Raw genomic sequence first — 20535 nt, 5'->3', positions numbered from 1 at the left:
CACTACCTTTTCTACGACCATCTGAACTTTTTTTAAGGGCATGCTGCAAAATTTATCGATAACTCATAGCCCTAGAAAACAATCAAATCCACACTTTCTGCTCTTGGGATTAGTATTAGTTGCTGTGGTGACCTCACAATTCCTATAAAATTATAAATAACTCTATTACAAGTGTTTAACAGCATCTGAAAAACAAGTATCAATTTTTTATTTTCTTCACTGCTCATAATTTTGTTACGTTAGATCTGTCTCTCACAAAATCAATAACAAAGAAAACTAGTGTGGTGCTCCTCAAATCATTTGCCAGCTGCCAAACAAAGGCTGTCGGGTAATTAAGTGTTTTGATTTCATTCGGTCTCAGGTTAAGATTGACTCAACTCCATGGAGCTCAGGATAATCATTCACCATTCTGCTCCTAATACTTATCTGCAGTAACAGGGAGAAATCTACAGTTACTTGGAGAATAACTAGAGACATAATAATTAAGGAAATAATAACTAGTATGCCTTCAATATTTTTATGTTCAAAACCTCAAAGCTTCATTACTACAGGACAAAACTAAACTAGAAAGAAGCATGATGAAGTAGTATTCAGTAGGTCATACTTGCTTTTTTTTGGTTTTGGTTTTGTTTGGGTTTTTTTTTGAGGGGGGGGTGTTTTTTGTTTGTTTGTTTGTTTTTTTAAAAGTTTGTAACCAACTCTTTGATACATAATAGGGAGGAGCTTGTGCTTCTTGTGCTTCCACTGCCCTGTTTGTGCACTGATGAAGATGGGGCAGAGGAAAAATTCATGGATGTGTGCTGAGGTGAGGTCCTCAAGAAAGCTTGCAGGTTTGGGAACAGTCCCAGTTTGGGAGACACAAGCAGAAAGAATAAGTCAGAGAAAAAGATGAGGATCTGGACAGGTCTCCTGGATAGGATTTCAAGAGGGCAGGAGCAAGTGAAATATTAGAAGCAGTTTCTTTAAGGTATTTTTTTATGTCCTATTTCACTGATAAAAATCCATTCGGTATTATGGAAGTACAGGGTTGGTCTTGAATGGCAGGAACAAGAGAAACATACTTTTTTTTGTTTCTTCTTTCACAGCCATGTTGACTATTGCATTTAGTAAGACATCCCACCTCTGAAAGTCCTCAAGATACTTCTGCTAAGAATCTTCAAAAGTTGGACTTGAGCTGATACTAAACTATTAACTCGGTAAAAACATCAATAATACAGTCCAGATCTTAAATAATAGGTCAGATGGCAAGACACATCAAAAAATTTAAGATTTATCCCAAGTCATTAAACACAAGTTTATGACAGTTACGTGAGAGTTTAAAGGCTTAACCTCATGAGAAGTTTGTCTTCTTTCATTCAACAGTGGCTGTCCCCATCAGATTCTTACAAGACTTCATTTTAACTTGAACCTTCAAAACCACTGTTAAAATTTGGGGCCACTGATGCAGGCTAGAATTTATAATCTACAAACTCATTCAACCAAACCTTCCAGCAACTGCAGCTAAAGATTTGCCTCTGACAGCTTTCTGTGATACATACAGGAACCCTGTGAAGCAAGTAACCGTTTTTTCTGAATTTTAAATAAAATAAACCTGAGCAAAAGAATTTACAGATACAAATGAAAACCATAAACCAAGATATTTTTCTTACAGATTTTATGTACCACCTCATATCTTTCAGTTTTACACGTGAACTAGTCTCTGCAATAAAGTTTCAAACATTTGAGATTGTTCTTTGCATTCTTATTAAAAAATTACAAAATTTTTGTTTAAAGAAAAATTAACACAGTAAATCAGTCTGGATGCATGGCCTCTCACTGTGTACTACCTACCGATGAATTTTGCTTGATTAAATCTCATTATTCTCAAACTTGCCCTCTATAATAGCATCACCACTGAGAAGAATGATCTACAGACAAGTCAATGACAGCTGAACAATGGACTTGATGTTACCCACTGGATCATAGTTCCATTAAGAAACCATCTTTATCTTTGTCAAGTGCATGAGCTCCACTTAAGCAACTTTAAGTATGAAGTGATCTGTTTTCAATCACTGCCTCAGAATCGTTGTATCATGTTAACAGTCTTAGCATTACACAAAAACTACGCAGTTGCTACTGACATACGTAGGTGTTCAGAAAACGAAAGCAAAACTGCCATCTCTCTTCAAAAAAAAAAAATCAGTTAAGTAACAAACGAGCAACCCCAAATATGACATTCGGAGATTACAGTTTGTGGTACATTTTTGCACACACTAGTTGAACTGTAACCTACTTGGCCAACAGTTTCTTCAGACAGGGATTTTAATTTTTCATGAACACATTGCTCTAATAAAGTACTTGGCATTAGTTATGGCTTTTGAATTAAAATGCATTCATAACATTAAATTTTAAAATCCCTAAGCCATTAATTTTGACCAGCTTTTTTTTTTTCATATTGTGTTTGCAAGAATTAGCAACTAAGTGCATATTTCACCAGCAAAAGAATGAAAGCTGTACTAATAAAACTTAGTTTTGCAGGTCCCTGCAGAGAATGGTAATATTTTATACACTGCATATCAAATGAAAGCCAAAACCAAATTTGCTCTTCTGATAAAGGCTTATCTGTCAAATATCACATACTTGTTCAACTTACGATCAAGGGCAACTTAACACACAATCTTCTATCTACATTTTCTTCTGTATTCAGAAATAAAAAGGTTTACGCCATTGCAGAACATTTGTATAAATTGTCTAGCTTAAGCACTGACTTTAGTACCTATTTGTGAAACTATCTTGCTACAAAAATTTCCAGGTAATAACTAAATAGCTGAGCTTACTCAATTGAGGATGCTGATCTGCAATTTCTTCAGGTATGCAAGTCCCTGCAGTTGCCCTACTTTACCTTACAAAAAAATGCCCCCTTTGTCTGCTTTATTCAGGGTAGCATTCAGAAAGCTCAGATAGTATAAATCACATGTATTTTAGTTTTTAATATAAAATCATTACTTCAGATATATCTACTGGCCCCTATAACCTTGCTACTAAAAGAGATAATCACCTGCTGACAGTATGGGAGCCCAATAGCAGACTTCAAACCAGTTTTCATCTTGTTTTATCGTGTTTCATCTCGTTCATCTTGTACTTATGAAACAGTGTAGAGTTATGACACTTAAGATGTTTAATAGAAACAGCCAGTTTGATATCCAATTCCCATGCTGCTATCATTCTACTGTTCAATAAACTACAGTCAGTGAAGTAGCTCAGTTTTAGTTATACATTTTAATTGACTACAATTTACACACTTTATACACCTCTAAGTAGTGCGTCAAATTTGCTCAACAATAAGAATGCAGCTCACTAAAACAGATGTCTGATCCTCCAGCTTCCCCAGTTCTTAGTATCGGTTTCCTTTACTACTCTACATTAACTTGTAGATAAATTAAGCATAAGTGTCTAAAATTCCAGCTGCTTTGCAAAATGCTGCTGTAAGGCTAAATTTTTAAGTCCAAGTAGTTTCATAATCTATGTGCAGTTATTTATGAAGGTAGCAGGAATGCTATTCTGACAACATAATTAAACTTGCAATAATGTCAGCAGGAATCTGATTGCAAAATGGCTCATTTTATAAACATCACTACTTTTATGACTGACAAAAATATGCACGATCAGGTGCCAACTCCTTCACAAACACATATTTTATAACTTGTGTCGTAAATTGCTTGCAAGTACAAATTCTAAGACATTAAAAGGTCTATGCTCAATCCCTAAAAAATGGCACAGTTCAATACAAAGATTTCATGGATTTTGCTCTTCTGCCAGTTTCACATCCATGTAACTTCACTAGTTTCAGAGGAGTTATTCCCAATATATACATAAATTTACATGTAAAGCGAGCCATCTCCTGTATACAATATTGGACCTGGGATTACACATGCTTTTAAAACACAAATGAAATACAGGACAGAGAAAAGATAATTGGACCTTGCCTATTTTAAGACCACTATATAGTCTGTATATCACAGCACACAAAGCACACATTTCTTCAGAATTTGCTTTTTAAGTTCGCTGCCCATTGTACAAATCTCTTTAAAACTGCATGGGCCACGAAGTACTGATTAAGTCTGAAAAAAATTACATTTCTCATTGGAAGTGTTTAAGAGTTAAAAAAACCATACATGATATCCCACTATTTAAAGCAGTAATAAACCCTAAATTGAATCACTTCCTTATGGTAGTGATTGCTGGATTGATAGCCATTACAGCTTTTCTAATTAAAGTACAGGTTAAAACAAAGTATTGAATCTTTTAGCTCACTCATGTATGACACGGTTACATTTATAATAAGCTTAAGTATTGGGAAAAAAAAGCCATTTGGTATTGACCAACTGCCCATACAAATAGAAGACCTTCTAGTAGTTATGTATTGCCTGCTCTTCTCAAGTCACTTCACAGAATCCATTCAAAAATCCAGTGTCAATTTCTTCTAATGTTGGAGTCACTGGGGTGTTTTTTTTTTGGTGGTTTGTTTTTTTTTCACATTTCCATTAAGGCCATTTAAAAGTAGTAGTCTTGATATAGCAGGGATGGAAACATTTAATTAAAGTCAGACCTCACAGTCTTCATAAATTTAAAACATAGTTTGAGAAACCTCTTAAGGAGATGTGCCTCCTGAATTTACTAAAAATGAAGGTAACATCAAATAAAAAGCAAAACTAAACAAGAACAGGTAGAATATTTTACTTTTGTCAAACCTTAAATGTAAAGTATATTAAAAAAACATGGTTTGGAAGTTCAGGAACAGGAATATAAACATGTGTTTTCTATCCCAGAAAAAAATTCATGCAGGTGTTACAGTATTCGATCATTCTCTACATCCACTGGTATGCAACATCAACTTAATGTTCTTAAATAGGTACAGAGATACCATAAATTCATACAAGTACCAGCGTCTTCTGGCCTCAGTTATACTGTAGATCAAGAAAATCCATTCTTTGGTAATTGGAGTAGGCTCATTTTCCAATCCAATGCAGGACTGTTAGGAGGCCATATCAGCCACTCATCTCAGAAAACTACAACTCCTGTGGACATAGTCTGGGCTACCTTTGTCACAAGATAATAATATTAGAGGTGGTCTTAGAGGTATAAATGCAAAGAAGTTAAAATTATTCATTCCTTGTGGCGGCTCTTTCAGGAAAAAACCATCCAAACTCTCTCCCCTTCTCTATTCATTGTTTAATCTAGGCAACATTTAGACTCATATGCAAAGGTATTTTGATAGATGGGAATGTACACATGCACACCTTCAGTTTAAATAAAGAGACCTGTGTGGAGAATGGCAATTTAAAGTTAATGACTTGAAGGTATTCTTATAATAAAGTTTAAAGATTTAGTAAACTGGGACATTACAAATCCAAAAAAGTGTGTCTAGATTTTTCATCTTCCCTTTTTCAACAAAGACTGACAGAATATACATATACAGTTTGACATTTTGATTTATCGAAAACAATTTTCACTTTGCTCAGTTTGCAAGTCCTATTGACTAAAATGTAGTATCATTCACAACAAAATATTTTCAGTAAGTGAAACAATAAGCAAAGAAAACCAAAACTAAGCTCAGAAGCTAAGTGGTTTAGAAAGCCTGGTAACATCTATGTGTGTGTAGGTGTGTCTATAATTTTTTTTTTTTTACACATTATATATATAGACACACACACACATACACACACACGTGCGCACATGCGCACACGCATACACACATTTGTAACCTGCAGTGAAGAACAATCCATTTTCTAATAAGGAACAAAACACATTATTTAAAAATGTGGCTAATTTAACAAAACAGAGAAGAAAATGCTGCTATCAAAATATACAATTTGGATTGCAGACTAGAAGGCTAACAACATTAAAAAAATAGTTTTAAGCAAAACCCCTTTGCTTCTGAATAAGAACAGGTATCATCAACCTGCCATAGCATGAAGCATCCAAACAAGATTTTATAAAAAGTTTAAACTGTGACCCTTCTTCATTTGTAAAGTTCTTGACATATCACATAGTGCGAGCTCTGGTCTCCAAACTGGAGCCCCTTTCATTTTTCTCAATCCGTACTTCAGGAAATAAATGGCAACTGAAGGATTCAGAATCTCAAGTGAGATTTGTGCTTTACCATATACCTGAAAAAAATTAACAGAAGACAACATTACTACTCTTATCGTATTTATAGAAATTTTACTCTCAGGAATAATATGCATAGACTTTGTTAAAACAAAATTCTTAGAGAATTAGCAAGTTGCCAAAAAGATGCAGTGTCTTATATGCCATGGAGCTCTGCATTATGCACCACATCTGTCCCACTAAAAGACAGTCAGCTAAAACCTTTGAAGAAAATTCATGTTTTACAAAGCATCACATGACTTCTGGCATTGGAAGACTGTTGTGAAAGATAACTCTAGTTCATTCTGCGAATTCAGATATATAGTTTAGCTGAGACTTTTAAATAAGAAGCCACAGAATGTTTGATGCTTGGAATTTTGAAAATTCCGATAGGATTTTTCCTTTTAAAATTCACTCAATCATTCAAGCAGTTTGCTGTGCAATCAATATGAAAAGATAAAATATTCAGGAAATGCATGGACTTCTCCCTTCCCTCAATATTTCTTCAACTGCTTCATGATAAGAAAGTTTCTTCTCTACAACTTGAAAAAGGTATTGCAATGAGCTTCCTGTTCAGAGAGGGTTCTGAATCACAGAGAAGCAGAGTCAGAAGCAATGCTGCTCTTCACAGAGCTGCTGGTGCTCCTCCATCCCTCGCTTCTCATTAAAGGCAGGGCTAAGTACTTGGAAGGCCCCTAAGATACAGAAGAATTGCCAGTCCAAAACTCATTATGTGCCATATCTTTTTTGACTTCCTTCCTCTTCTACCCAGTGCTGTGGACTCAAGGGCATCAGGATAAGATAACGCTTTGTGGCTCTTTATCTTAAGGTAGATTACAGTCTAGAAAAGGTGAGAAACTAGTGAAGTGGAGACAGAAAAGAGAAGAGCTTGTAAGCTCAGAACTGCAGTCCAAGGGGACGGCTGGAGGAACAAAGGAAAACTCTACACCACCTAGCTTGTTCTCCATTCCTTTCCTTCTGCCTGAAGGGAGATGGGGAATCATGCTACTAATCAATGATTAATGGTAACTACCCTTCCTTTAAATCCATGCATATTACACTGTGGAGATTACTATTTATAGTCTGTAAGAAAATATAGTGGTATATATTTAACCGTATCATTGGGGAAAATCTAAACAAGCAATATTTTCAAGCTAAAACATTGTTCAGATGTCTACGTTGTATACAATTCCCTTGTTGCCATAACTCTTCATTCCCACCAAACATCATAAAAGCACGAGCATTAAGGGTTTTCAGCAGGAAACATACCTGTCCAAAGTTTCCCAGAAGCGTAGAAATACTGGCCTGTCCAAGTGTCTTTTGTGGTAGCTTAGTTCTAACACTGTTACATCCCATTTCTGTACATTTGGATCCAGACGTACTTCATCATATTTGAGATGAAAAGCTTTAACTACAGGAAACAGGAAAACATTTAATGTACAAACATGATGACTTTACAGTGTTTAACTATTAGTCAAAAAGAATTTCTACCCTGTCCCTTTTTTTTCAGAAACAGAGCCTGAGAACAAAATTAATGAGCCCATCTCTCAAGAAAGTCAATTAGTTAATAAAGGGCACTGAGCTAAATATAGTGGTTGGTGGCCACTATCAGGTTTTCATGCTATTACAGGTTTAAGTGAAAGGGCAGCCCCTATTTTTAGATGCATAGATTCTAGGAGAATAGCAGAAACTTAATGCCAATTCAAGCACATTTTCTTGGGAAGCAAAGATGTTCTTTCTGAAAATCTTTGAACTGTCCACGAATTTTAAAAAGAGAAGCATTTCTGAGACCACTGAGAAGGAAGCCTGGCTATTTCCTGAAGGTCTGCGTAGAAGACTTAGAGCAGAATGCCAGTGTAACCCCCCCAAATGCTACAATGAAGCATTCTGAGAAATTTAGAATCAGAATCATTTAGGTTGGAAAAGACCTTCAAGATCGAGTCCATTTAGTAACTGCCAATTTCCCCTGATTTAGTACTCACTTAAAAATGGCAAAATATTAACAGTTATTTTGCTCTTGGGAAATATTGTCACATGTGAATTATATAAAGCCTAAGCATTAACACAGTGAGTATTAAAATCTTCTGGCGATTCTTTTTGATTTCCTTAGCCAAATCATAGTTTTGACATAATCCAGTGCAAAGTATTTAAGTCTTGTACAATTCCTGGTAGCCAATTTGATGCAGTTTCTATTTTGGATATTACTGGAGAAGTAAAGCAGAAGCATTTGACCAGGCTTGTGGAAACCAGTTAATTTTAATGCCATGGTCATATCTTTTCTGGTACCACACTCTTCATTTTTTCTTCCAAAAAATCCACCTACAATTTCAGCTAAATGGCTAAAATGAATAAATAAATAAAGCAGTCCCCTTTTCCAGATACAGGTCAATCTATACAATGATATATCTAGGAGCTTTCTAGGAGATTGGTATCTGAAATTAGCTTTTTTTTCAATTGACAAACTAAAGAAGCGGTCATCTGGCTTGTACCATTGCCAGGTAAATTTCCAAGCTTTGTGAATGAAAAGTAAGAATACATATGCATCACCTTTGCTATACAAAGTTGCATGTTTTAAAATAACTCCAGAGCAAGCAAATAAAGATACACAGGGTCTATGCATTTACAGAAAATTAATCAACACCTGACAGAACCTCTGCATTAAGGTTAAACGATACTGAGCAGAAGATAACTCACTTCTGAATCGGAAACAAATCAGTCTTAAAACTGCACACTAATATGCTCTAGCAGCAAAACCTTTAAAATTGTATTCAAAATTAAATATTTGTTCATTAAAGTGACACCATTCAAAATTTCACCACAAACATTCACTTGCAGATGCAAAAATAAGCTTGTTTACTACGTGAACATTAAACACTCAGACCATGTGTAAAGAAAACTAAGGAGAACAATTTTAGAGACTCAAGCAGCAAAATGCTACATGACATAGCAATTGAACAAACAAAACCAATTTAACAGGCTCTGGTCCAATAAAAATTTTATTGAGGAATTCTTTATGGTAAGCTACCTGCTTGTTTTCCAGAGTGACAGTGATAAGCTTTGAATATTTGCTAATCACCACAGACCCAGTGACTTACATAAAGAAATGCAAACTGCAGATGAAACAACGAACTGTTGCAGATCCAAGAAACCACATTTATGAAGACTATTAATATGGGCAAAGCAATAGCTTCAGGTAAAGGTAGACACATACAACCAGACTGACATTGCATGTGCTCTCTCCATTTACACTGTTTTTATTTTGAGGAATGAGTGAAGTCATTAGGAAAAGCCCTAGAGATACTCTTATCAGGAAAATATTTTAAAAATACCTCAGCTTGGAAAAAGAGAATGCATTTCTAAAATTAAAAAAGGTCCATTTCAATTTATCTTTACGAGACAAGTAAGAACAGGTATCCGTCTTTCACTTGAAAATACAAGAATTTGTACACCTTCAGACTGAACTACGCAGGCTATGATTTTGATCTTTTGGCACAGTGAAGACTTCAAAAATGTCAAAGCATGTCACAACAATTTCTATGGCCCTCTATACATCTACATATTCATAATGTTAAAATTAATAGGAACTAGCATGCAACTACTAGCTAGACCTTAAATATTTAATAGCATTTTTCTTGGTTTTGCTTTTCACAATTTCCATTTTCTCTATATCTTCATTTTGAAGTGTTATTTTCTTCTTTCATTAGTCTCTTTTGTTAAACTCTCTCCTGTGGTGTATTTTTTCTTTTACATTGGCTTTCAGGCTCTTTCACTCTCTCCCCGCTCATGCTCAATCCCCCCTTAAGCAATTCATTCTATTTTCTTGTTCACAGATACATCCTTAGCCTTGTGTCTGTTTTCTTTTTTTGCTCCTTACCAAACTAGCATTCTCTTTCTGCCTTCTACCTCACATACCAAATATGTGCACACATAAAACCTGATCAAACTTGTTTCCCCATCACACTGACTAGAAGATGACAGACTGAACTAAGTCTTTTGGCTTGTCTTTTTTTTTTTTTCTGTGTGTGTGCATTGGTTTGTTTTTTTTGGGAGGGGTTGGTGGGTGTGTGTTTTTTTCTTTTTTTAAAACCTGTAGCTCAGAAACTACTGGACACTATAAAAAGGTCTATTTTCTAAGGCAGCTTTACAATGAAGCAACAGAGACCAGAAGCTGACAGTTGCTTTAATATTATCGCACACCTTACAGTCAGAAGAGTGAACTGTGTGAGAAAAGTGCAGTGGTGCAGTGTGTCTCAAAGCATACCAGGCATAATTGTGATAACTCAAAAAACCTGTTCAGATCTATACAGTGATAACTAGCTCACAACTTAAAAGCATTTGCATCTTATTAAACTTCCAAGTTTTTGTCAGACACTAGATCATATTTGTAAAGCTTTCTCAGTGAAATACTAGGTGATCAATCCTCTGTTCAAAGTAGTAATGAAACGCGAAGACAGCCTGTAAATCTGTTATCTATGAAGTGTTGTAATATACATTGTCTTTTCACCTTTTTTTAGAAGCTTGGAAAATAAATTTATACACTAGCTATTTCTGAGCTTCTTGTAAAGATGACAGCTTTGAGAAGATTTCCATGAGCTTCCACAGGTCAGAACAGAACAATTGCAGAGGGCACATAAGTATCTGCCATCAGTGCAAAGACCTAAGCCCCTGTCTTCTCAACCACCTGAGTCCAACAGCACTTTGGCAGTAGTTTGCCATAAGCATAAACACCCCATAAAAAAAACCCAAACAGAATAACTAACCCCAAAACGCTTAAAAACAAAACATAAGACCCCCTTACTTTTTGCAAAGATATCAACAGGTGATCCATCAGGCAAGAGCCAAGGCCAGCCTTTGAACTGCCAAGCAGGACCCTGTACAAACACTGCCACCACACGATCCCTACAAACACAGAAAGAGACAGACACGTTGATGGCCCTGAACATTTAAATTACATGCTTTCTTAAACAGGCAATATACCTTAGCATAGTTTCTTATTTTACTAACAGCAGTATAGCACATTGAACAACTACACCTCCAGCACAACTGCTTTTTCTCTGTTAAGAAAAAAAAAAAAAAAAAAAAGTTATTTTTCTGGACTTTTAGCTCCATCCCTTTGCAAAATGCAGCTCAGTTTCCCATGTTAGGTTCATAAGAAGTTGAACAGTGTTTATTTCTGGTCATTATTACTTTGCTTTTAAAAAGTGCTCCAACCTTTTAGAGACAAGCTTCTATGAACAATGTAAACTGAGATGTATCAATTTAAAAGCCTTTATTCTGAATACTGTTAACTTCTATTCTAAAAATTTATTAGAAGAGACAGCTGCTAAATTTCTGCAAAGTGCATCATTTACTGTAAGGGTATGTAACCATTACCTGCAGTTAAGAAAATAAATTTGTGATTAAGATGAAGCTTTTACATAAATAAAATGAAAAAACCCAACACATTTGAGAACAAATGACCCTCCACATATGGTCTATCTTTTTCTTGAATATTTACATCATCCAACTATGGTTCCTACCTACTACAACAAATAATTACCTCCCTAAACTAATCCCCAAATTTAACTCATTGTAAAGTCTACCAAATCCCAAATGGAAAAGACTAATCAAGGTGGAGTTTTGGGGTTTTTTTTTTTGTTTGTTTGTTTTTAAAGGACAGACTAAAGCTTTGCCATTTAAAATGGTGTTACAGGTTTTGTAACGGCTAACAGTAAAAAACAAACCAAAACAAAAAACCCCACAGCAGCAACATGTTAATTCCTAGATACTAGTATCTGATTCTCCCTTGGATAAAAACAAACTAAAAGAACCACCTCACTTCATCTCTTTGGTCAGAAGCACTTTAGGATCCATTTCAGATGGTTCATAAAGGTTTTATCATTAAACATTAAGTGCTATTTGATATTTAGAATTTCAAAACCACGGATTTCTGATTAGTTCAAGTTCTCAACAGAAAGAACAATTATTTTAGGAACAGAACTTATTCAAAATATTCCTCTACATTAAAATCTATTTTGGAAGTTACTAAACCACCAAAAATGCCATCGTGTGTGTCTAAAATATTCACACTTATGAGGAAGAAATAAAAATTTTGCCTAATTCATTACATCAAATAACAAAAATATGTTTCTCCAGAATTTTCCTGCTCAAAGAAAAATATGTTCATAGCATCGAAGAATGGGCTACAGACAAAATAATCTTTCCAGCTTTTTCTTAGAAGTAAAAGCTATCTATGATTTCTTTTCCCCAACTGGGGCTCTCCCTTCAGAAGTAATCTTCCATCATTGAATCCAATTCAATGAATCTGGTTCAATACTGAAAACATAGTTCAGTCTTTACTGTCTGATGTGCTTGCTTTCTTTCTTAAACTATTAAAAAAGTTAATGTCAGATGCTGAAGGCCTGTAAACACATCTTCCCAACAGACTCTCATTCGTAAGGCAGAAAAGAAAGCAGGATTTTTCTCTCAGCTCATGTTTCAGTGACTTGCACACTACATTATCACGAACCAGAAAATTAATATGAGTATTCCTATTTGAATTTCTGGAACATTTCCGGCAAACCTATAAAAATAAAATTAGTTGTGCTGCACACACTGTTAGAATGTAGAGTGTTGCGATTTCTTAAGACCTTTTAAATAAGTTTAGTTTCATATTATTTTCACCTGCAGAAAAGACTCCTTCACAGTTAACAATCCAATCCATTCTTATATCTGTATCTTCACTTTTTAGTGAATTTAGTAGCATTTTATTGGTCCCCTCCAAATTCTGCATTCTCCTGGTTAAGAAATTTTGTAAAGGAGAAATCTGTTTTACCAGTCTTGTGGCATAAGTTTCAGAGGTTGGTCTACTACTCGATAAGGTACAGTAACGCTGACTGTAGTTCCCCCAGGCTGCATCTGATCCTTCCTTCTCTGTATTAGAGTTTCATTCTCTCGTTGACAGCCTTGTTTCTTCTTCTCATCTGATGGTACAAACCTTGGGGAATAAAAAAACATTCAGTAGACAAAAGCAATTTATTTGATATAATCAGCAGGAAAAGTAGCAACTTTATCAGAACATCGCATTATTGGCAACAGTCACTGAAGCCATCTCATTTTCACTATGCCAAGCCTCTATCACTACTCATTCAGAACAGCAAAAAATATAATAATATTTCATAAGCCCTTATGATAAAACCAGTTGTATTAAAAGGTCCTCTGCCTCTCAAAACTACAGCCTGACCTGTTCTCATACATTTGTGGCACTCCCTGCCGACCTTACCCAATACATTTGCGGCACTCCCTGCCGACCTTACCCAATACACTTGCAGATGAGGAGCCAGATCACAACCTGCTAAATGGCTATAACTCATTATTTTTAATGATCAAGGGTAACGTGAGGAAGCTTGGGCACTAAGAAACAATTGCTTCCTGGAGCAAATTTTAGAGCTCTTGCTCTTGGAGCCATCAGAATTATGTTTTTTGAAGAAAGCTGGGATTTGCGGTCAAAAGGTTTTTGAGTGAGGTTTTACTTTTTTGGATGACAGTGATTTTACATTATCAATGACTCATCTGGTTACTACGATGTATGATACTACAACTCTATAATTTTTTTTCCTAAATAGCTTCTCTGATAGATTAAGTGCTCAGAAAATAAGGATGATGTGATCCTCATGTCTTATGTAATTATCTGTATGACACAAATAAATGCTTAAGATGCAAGGCTCCCCAAATGAATTACAGATCTTTTATTTTTCAGCCCCCGACTTCAAAAACAAACAAACAAAACAATTCCATTTCAAGAGTCTCTTCTTTATGGCAATAATAAAATAACGTACACAGAACAGTTCTCAAAATTGGCATCAGAAATGAGAGTAGCATGAGCCTTTTTACTGATGAATGTCAGTGGGTTTTGTCAAAAGGAAAGATAACAAAATCATGCATTTTATAGAACTAAAACTGTGTCACAGAAAGGTGAGCTGCTGTGACCAGTAACACCTGCTAGGCCAGCAACAGAGCAGAGCTCAAACCTATGTTCTCCTAATATTCTATACAGAACCACCCAGCTGCACTACTAACACTGTTTGCCCTTACATTTCTTTTCTAAAACGTCTGATAAAAAGAAACACTGTTTCACTTAACTGCAAAAGTTCTCACCAGTATTGGTGCTACATTTTAAAAACATAGTACTCTACATACTTGGTAAGATTTCTCTTCATTATAGTACAGGCGGTGCTTTTTAAAAGTTTACTACATTTTTCAGGTAAGTTGTGTGCACCATTTCCATTTGTTCTCTTCAACCTATTTGTGTTTGAATACTAAAAAACAATTTGATTGTGCTTAAACAGGCAGACTGCACTTTCTATTGCTGGAAAAATAGAAAAAAGGAATGAAAAATGAAATATGAGGAAAAATTAATTATTCAGTCAACTTGAAAATACTAGGTTCTGCTAACATCTTATATCCAATGAGAAAACAGCATTTTGGGGGGGGGGGGGGGGGGGAACCCTAACAAAAAACAAGTTTTAAGGCAGCACGTGGAAACTGTCAATAAACCTTCAAGCAAAACTATTTTACTTTGCTAACATAATCAGATAAAGCCCCCCTATACTCTTCATGATTTAACAGTATTTCAAAAACAGAAAGTCACAATGAATTTCTGAAGTATGCGTCCAAACATATACAACTGCACCGGAAAATTAAAAAACCCCAAACTGCAAAAGACTACGAATTGTGCATGAAAGTTGACTAGTATTGCAAATACAGAAAAAGCATTACAGATGTTAAATGATAAGCTACAAATTAAATTATACTTATCTGTCTAGTACATGTAAGACACCACCATTCTAAAGAAAATACAGACAGAAAAGCTATACAGGATACACTGGGAAAAAGTACACTTAGGCCACCTAGAATATTATAAAAAAAGTTAAGACAGTCATTTCACCAATAATTGAAGTAATTACAAACCAGTTAATATCAACACATATTTTATCTACCACAACCGACTGACACATACAATTGCATGCTACACACAGAAGCATTCAACACAGTTCTACTTTGGAAAAAGCTACTAAACATGACATCAGAATTAAGTATTTCTAGTCAAGTCGTTAATTTAAAAACTCAAAAGTGAGGTACAACTTTAATCATGAGCATACCTAATGGCCTGTCCTGCCAACATGTTGCAGGCTTGGCTTTGCCAATACTAACTGATAGGAAACTGTATTTTATAACTTAAAATGAGGATTTGCTTGGTCGTCTTGAGCTTTTAAGAACACCATTCATGAGTCTCTCCTCACCCATCAGAATTAAGGAATCTCAGCTGGAAAGATGGAAATAAAATGCTTTTTGGTTTTGTTTGTTTTTTTGGTTTTTTTTTTTTTTTTTATTAATTTAAAAAAATTACAAAAAAACCCTCCTCAAACATCTTTTACCCAAGTGGCAAGGTCTGTATGAAAAGCCAGGATCACCTAAAATGGTGGAGTGCTTGAAAAGAATTTCTTTATTACATGTCCCATGCACTAAACGAGAACAAACTCTTACAGAATATGTAAATAAAATCCAGCCATACGTACATTACAGCAATAATCAAATATTCATATGAACAGCAATCTAAAAGGTCACATTTTCAATTTAATTTGTAATGTGAGGAAGGAAACACATTTTAAATGGAAACAGGAAACCTAGCCACCCCAGGCCAAATTAGACAAGAAGCGATATTGCTATTCTACAGTCTAACAATTTCACCACTGTATCCAAGACCCCTCAAATTTGGCTGAAACAGGCATTCTCAATTCTACTTCTAGCTTTAAATGTTTCTGTGTTTAAGAATTCATTTCAACACTAGTTAATTGACAGTTTCTCTCCATTTCAGCTAGAAACTGTGTTAACAGCCATCAAGGCACCATTCCGTTGTGCCTCAGTTACACATCTTCTAGACAACAGCTTCAGTTTTATTTACTGTAAAAATCTGAATATTTTTGAACACATTTCCCCAAGAGAGAACATAAAATATCTTATCTGAATTTTCCAAAGAAAAAAATATCAATGAGCAGATTCACACAGAACAGTAGAGAAAATAACTGTCATAAAGAAAGCACTGAAGGAAAGGCTTACATACATGTACACAGAGTACAGGAATAAATGACAGCTTACAGAAATGTTATGAAATATATGCTTGCATTTCCGGGAACCATTGATTCAGTAAGTATAATAAAAGCCATGTGCTCAAGAATTGAGAATCAACAGAAATTACTGTATGATTACAGATATAATTATGGCTTACTCCCCCGCTACCTGGACATAAAAGACAAGCATAAGAAATCTGAGTATTAAAGAAATCACCAAAACCCCCATCTTCTCTTGGGAATTATTTGCCACAATGCTATAGTGGGTGGCTTAACTACACATTTGTACTTGACACCTTTTTAATCATCCAACACACTAGAAATCTGTTCTGAAACCTGACTGTGCCAGAGCTTACATTTTTTTGTTGCTTCTCCAGATTACTATTCCCTAGTAAAAAAAAAAAAATTAAAAAATCTGTATCTACTTAAAATCCATTTCTATACCCCTACTAGGAAATTAATAGCACTCCATTCTCTTGCTGTTAATTGCCAAAATCATTATCCACACAAAAACTGATGCACACTCATTTTACAAAGACAGCAGGTCCCTGTCCCAAGGTAACAGACAAGCAATTGAACAAGATCAAATGATGCGAGGTAACTGGTAAGGTACTATCCACTGAGCTGCCAGAGCTGCTCATGTCTAAGCTGCTCTAAACTCATATAAATTGCTAGCATTAACTTTAAAACACTTTCACTGAGGTCAGGTCAGTACTTTCTGGCCCCCAACTCAGGCATACTGAAAAATGCATGGACAGAGAATAAGGCAACTCCAATGCAGGACAGTAACTGAGATCATCGTAATATACATTTGATTGTGTTTAGAACTGGAAACTTATTTTTACAACCCTCTCAATATTTTTGTTAGATTACAATATCACCTGTTTTTGCAAGAGAACAAAGCTTTTTTTGTAATACATCATCCCTGAATCTTTCAGATAGTTTGCTTGATATCAAAGCTGGATAAATCCCAGTGAGTTGCCTGGCCACATATGGTGAAACACATCATGAGTAAAAGCATCATCATAATAAAAATACATAATCATAATCTAATCATTTACATCTGCCTGGTGTAATTCCTGCCTTGCTTTTGTTCAATGTAAGGCAGAAGCATTGCCTCTGAAAAGCCTAGCTTCAGATATTCTCAAATACTTAGTCTGGAAAGCCAGATTTTACACAATAATTATGATATTCAGTGTTGCATTCAGATATTGAATAAGAATAAAGTGTATTATATGAAATATTTTTTAAGAAGCTTCACAATATACCATGAAGTATTGCAGTTCTGATTTTAATTGAAATATCTTTTTAGTATTTTAGAAACTCTTCGTTTTTATCTTATACTTGAATCCTTTAGAAAATTAAGTTTCAAAAAAAGGTTATCAAGAATATTTGCATATTATACAACATATGAATTATATATATTACAATTATATACAGACATGTCCCCCTACAAAAACTAAGTTGCAACAAATATACCCAACAGACAAACCAGATATCTTAAAAAATAAAAATCTTAAACCAGTAATATGCTTCTGGTTTATCATTATATATGATTCTACTCATGACAGCATTCCTGCTTTCCCCATTCTCTACCTCAAAAGAGAGCATAACACTAGTGATGAATTAAAGATGCCAAGCATCATATAAATGTCAGCCAAATTTGGCAAGAAAAATAACACCAACATACTACAAAGCTATGAAAAGGCTTACTAAAAACGTTGGTATAATTAATAAGTTTCTTTCAGTCCTTGACAATTGAATTTAATGCCTACCATAGTACTGGATGAAGATTATCCTGTTTATTTTACAACAAACAACCTAAAATATCTGTCAATGATACCACAATTACTTTTTCTAACATCCAAAGTGACAATGCATTGCAGTCCAGTTACTTATAAAAAAAAAAAACATGCAGCACCCTAGACAAAAAACTATCCTACAAGACAGGAATTCCCAGCTATGACTAAGTTTTGATTTTAAGTGGTTTGATCTCCCATTACAATTACAGCTTTGTTCCTTGTTTTGTTTAAAGAAACATTTAAATGGAGGGAATAGCAAAAGTTGGTTTTATTTATTAAACCCAAATACTCATTCGTTATTATCACACACTTCATAGAACTGTGCTGCCTCAGGTATCAGACATGGAAGAAAGCTGCCCTGTAAACAGCCTGTGTATCACAGCTTCCATACCCTAACAGTCCTGGGGGCCTCATTCTCCCAGGGTTCTCCTACATTTCTTAGCAGTCTCCCCTGCAATGGCTCTTACTCTTCCAGCTCCAAAAGTCCCTTCTCCTTGTGCTATCATTGATGTACTCTGATGGCTAATACAAGCAGACTGATTACCTCTAGAAATACAAGAAATTCAAGTCTACCTGCACCTTCCTCAACAGGGGTAAGGGAGGGAGTGTTAATTTGGATGTGTCTTTTCTATCTGGACAATATTTCTTTATTCCAAAACTTGTGGCAATGAGATGTGTCTTCCAAATCTCTACTCTTCTGTCAATTTTAGCTGAAAGTGGGGAATGAGTTAAAGGTGGCAGTGACTTAGAGGCAGAAATTAGGTAAGTCTTCTTTCCTTGGAAAACCATCACATATCTATCAATCACACTCTACATCAAGGCTAGTTCTACACTCTGCATACCTGAACAGTAAAAACAAACCCTGCAGCCATTCCTAAACAAACTACTTGCATAAATTTGAATGCAAGAAAAAAAAAAAAAAATACAGGCCAGGTGGCCTATTTTCTAGAAACATGCTAGAACTGTCATGGCTAAATTAATATTTTGCTCTTCTAAATTCTGCTATTGCACTTCTGATTCATTAACATACCTTGCTTCTTCAGTTTGTCTTTCACACTTGTTAACTACATCAGTGTCCTCCTTTGAACCCTTAAACATAATTTCATCTTTTCCTGGATCGTGTTCTTTGCACTCTAACGATCAGCGTCCTCTTGGGGCGGATCTCGAGAAGTTAACTGTAGCTCTACCCCAGTGGAGCTGAAAACAGTGCAAGCCTCCTAGCACAGACATACTTAGACATGATATATTGGTGCTTTATTCTATTATAGGTATTCCTGTGCCAGAAAGTCACAAATTACATAGATGTAAAATCCAGGGCTTGTAGTGGTGAAATTTTTTCTTAAACAAAAAAACCCCACATAAACAAGCAACACTCTCTGTCAACACAATTGTATCAGTCCAGTTACTGCTTGCACATTAAGCTATAACGTTAAAAGCCAGACTTATCTCTGATTAAATATTTCGGAAGAGGCACCAAGAGTCCAGTACGCTTACTGGATCTTTGATGATATATGGCAGTAGTCTAGGAACTAGAAATAGCTGGAGATCAGAAGGCACCTGGTATCTCACAGCAGTTTTCAAAAATTCTAGGGCAACTCCAGTGAAAGCTGTAGCACCACAATAAGGACAGCCTATTTTTGAAGAAAAGCAGTGTATAGTATCATAAAGGACAAGCAAAATGCTGAAGGTGGAAGAAAGAAGAGCTCTCCCTTTTTTCAACACACCATTGCAGACCATCTATAACAGTGTATTTCTCTGTGAAAAAGACTGCCTGTTTCAGAAAAATTAACTGGTATTAACCGATAGGCAACTCTAAATACCATGATCTGTTGGACAAGCAGAAAGATGGGTTTTTTGGTGGTTTGTTTTTTGGGGGTTATTTTTGTTTTTGTTTTACCATAACAGTGAATTTTACCTTACCACAAAGAAAGTAATTTGCAACGTTGATTGCATTCAGCCATAATGAATTAAACCTTAGAATCAGATGTGTGATGCAATAAACAAGTTTTAGCAACTTGTTAATTCCCTGAATGAATTTGCATCAATACTTAATGACAACGCTTTATTCTTATTTTTGTTATATGTGAACTTTAAAAGAATTCTTTATTTACACAACCAGCTGACCTGCTCAGCTGATACAGCCATTTATTTAGATAGAACAGAGGCCACCCTCCAGTCACCTTCCCCTTTACAGTAACTGTGGTCATTTCCCAAAATCTTTTCTGAGCTCCATGAGCACACTGCCCTTGCTCATCTTCTCTAAGTCTTCTTCCATTGTAAGGGTTCATTGATCAGTTGCACAGGTGTGCATGTATGTTACGTAAAAGAAAACCACTATAGACATTAGAAACGGTACTGTAAGACTTTCTTATCAATCTGCCCATTTGGCCCACAGGTCACAACTGTGCAAAAGCTCTGAAAAGAAGTTTTCGCTTTTTTCCTGCTATTCAAGAGGCATTAATTTCTTTTATACTCTGGTTTGTAAAACTAGCTTA

The 20535-nt window shown here is 35.3% G+C and overlaps 1 protein-coding gene across 1 annotated transcript in view; it reads right to left on the bottom strand.

The window, feature by feature from the left end:
• Window positions 1–684: 684 nt before the first annotated feature.
• The window catches only part of CDC73 (cell division cycle 73), a 119126-nt gene continuing 99275 nt past the window's right edge, over window positions 685–20535 (bottom strand). Inside the window, exons 14-17 of the mRNA XM_030033874.2 lie at window positions 12944–13105; window positions 10928–11028; window positions 7399–7540; window positions 685–6149 (exon numbers count right to left, since the gene is read on the bottom strand). Of these exons, the coding sequence (XP_029889734.1) occupies window positions 6113–6149; window positions 7399–7540; window positions 10928–11028; window positions 12944–13105 (442 nt within the window). The 3' untranslated portion in view covers window positions 685–6112. The remainder of the gene's footprint in view (window positions 6150–7398; window positions 7541–10927; window positions 11029–12943; window positions 13106–20535) is intronic.

Source organism: Aquila chrysaetos, chromosome 12 (genome assembly GCF_900496995.4).
Source record: "Aquila chrysaetos chrysaetos chromosome 12, bAquChr1.4, whole genome shotgun sequence".
Taxonomy (NCBI): domain Eukaryota; kingdom Metazoa; phylum Chordata; class Aves; order Accipitriformes; family Accipitridae; genus Aquila; species Aquila chrysaetos.
This window is presented reverse-complemented; position numbering and strand designations above follow the sequence as displayed.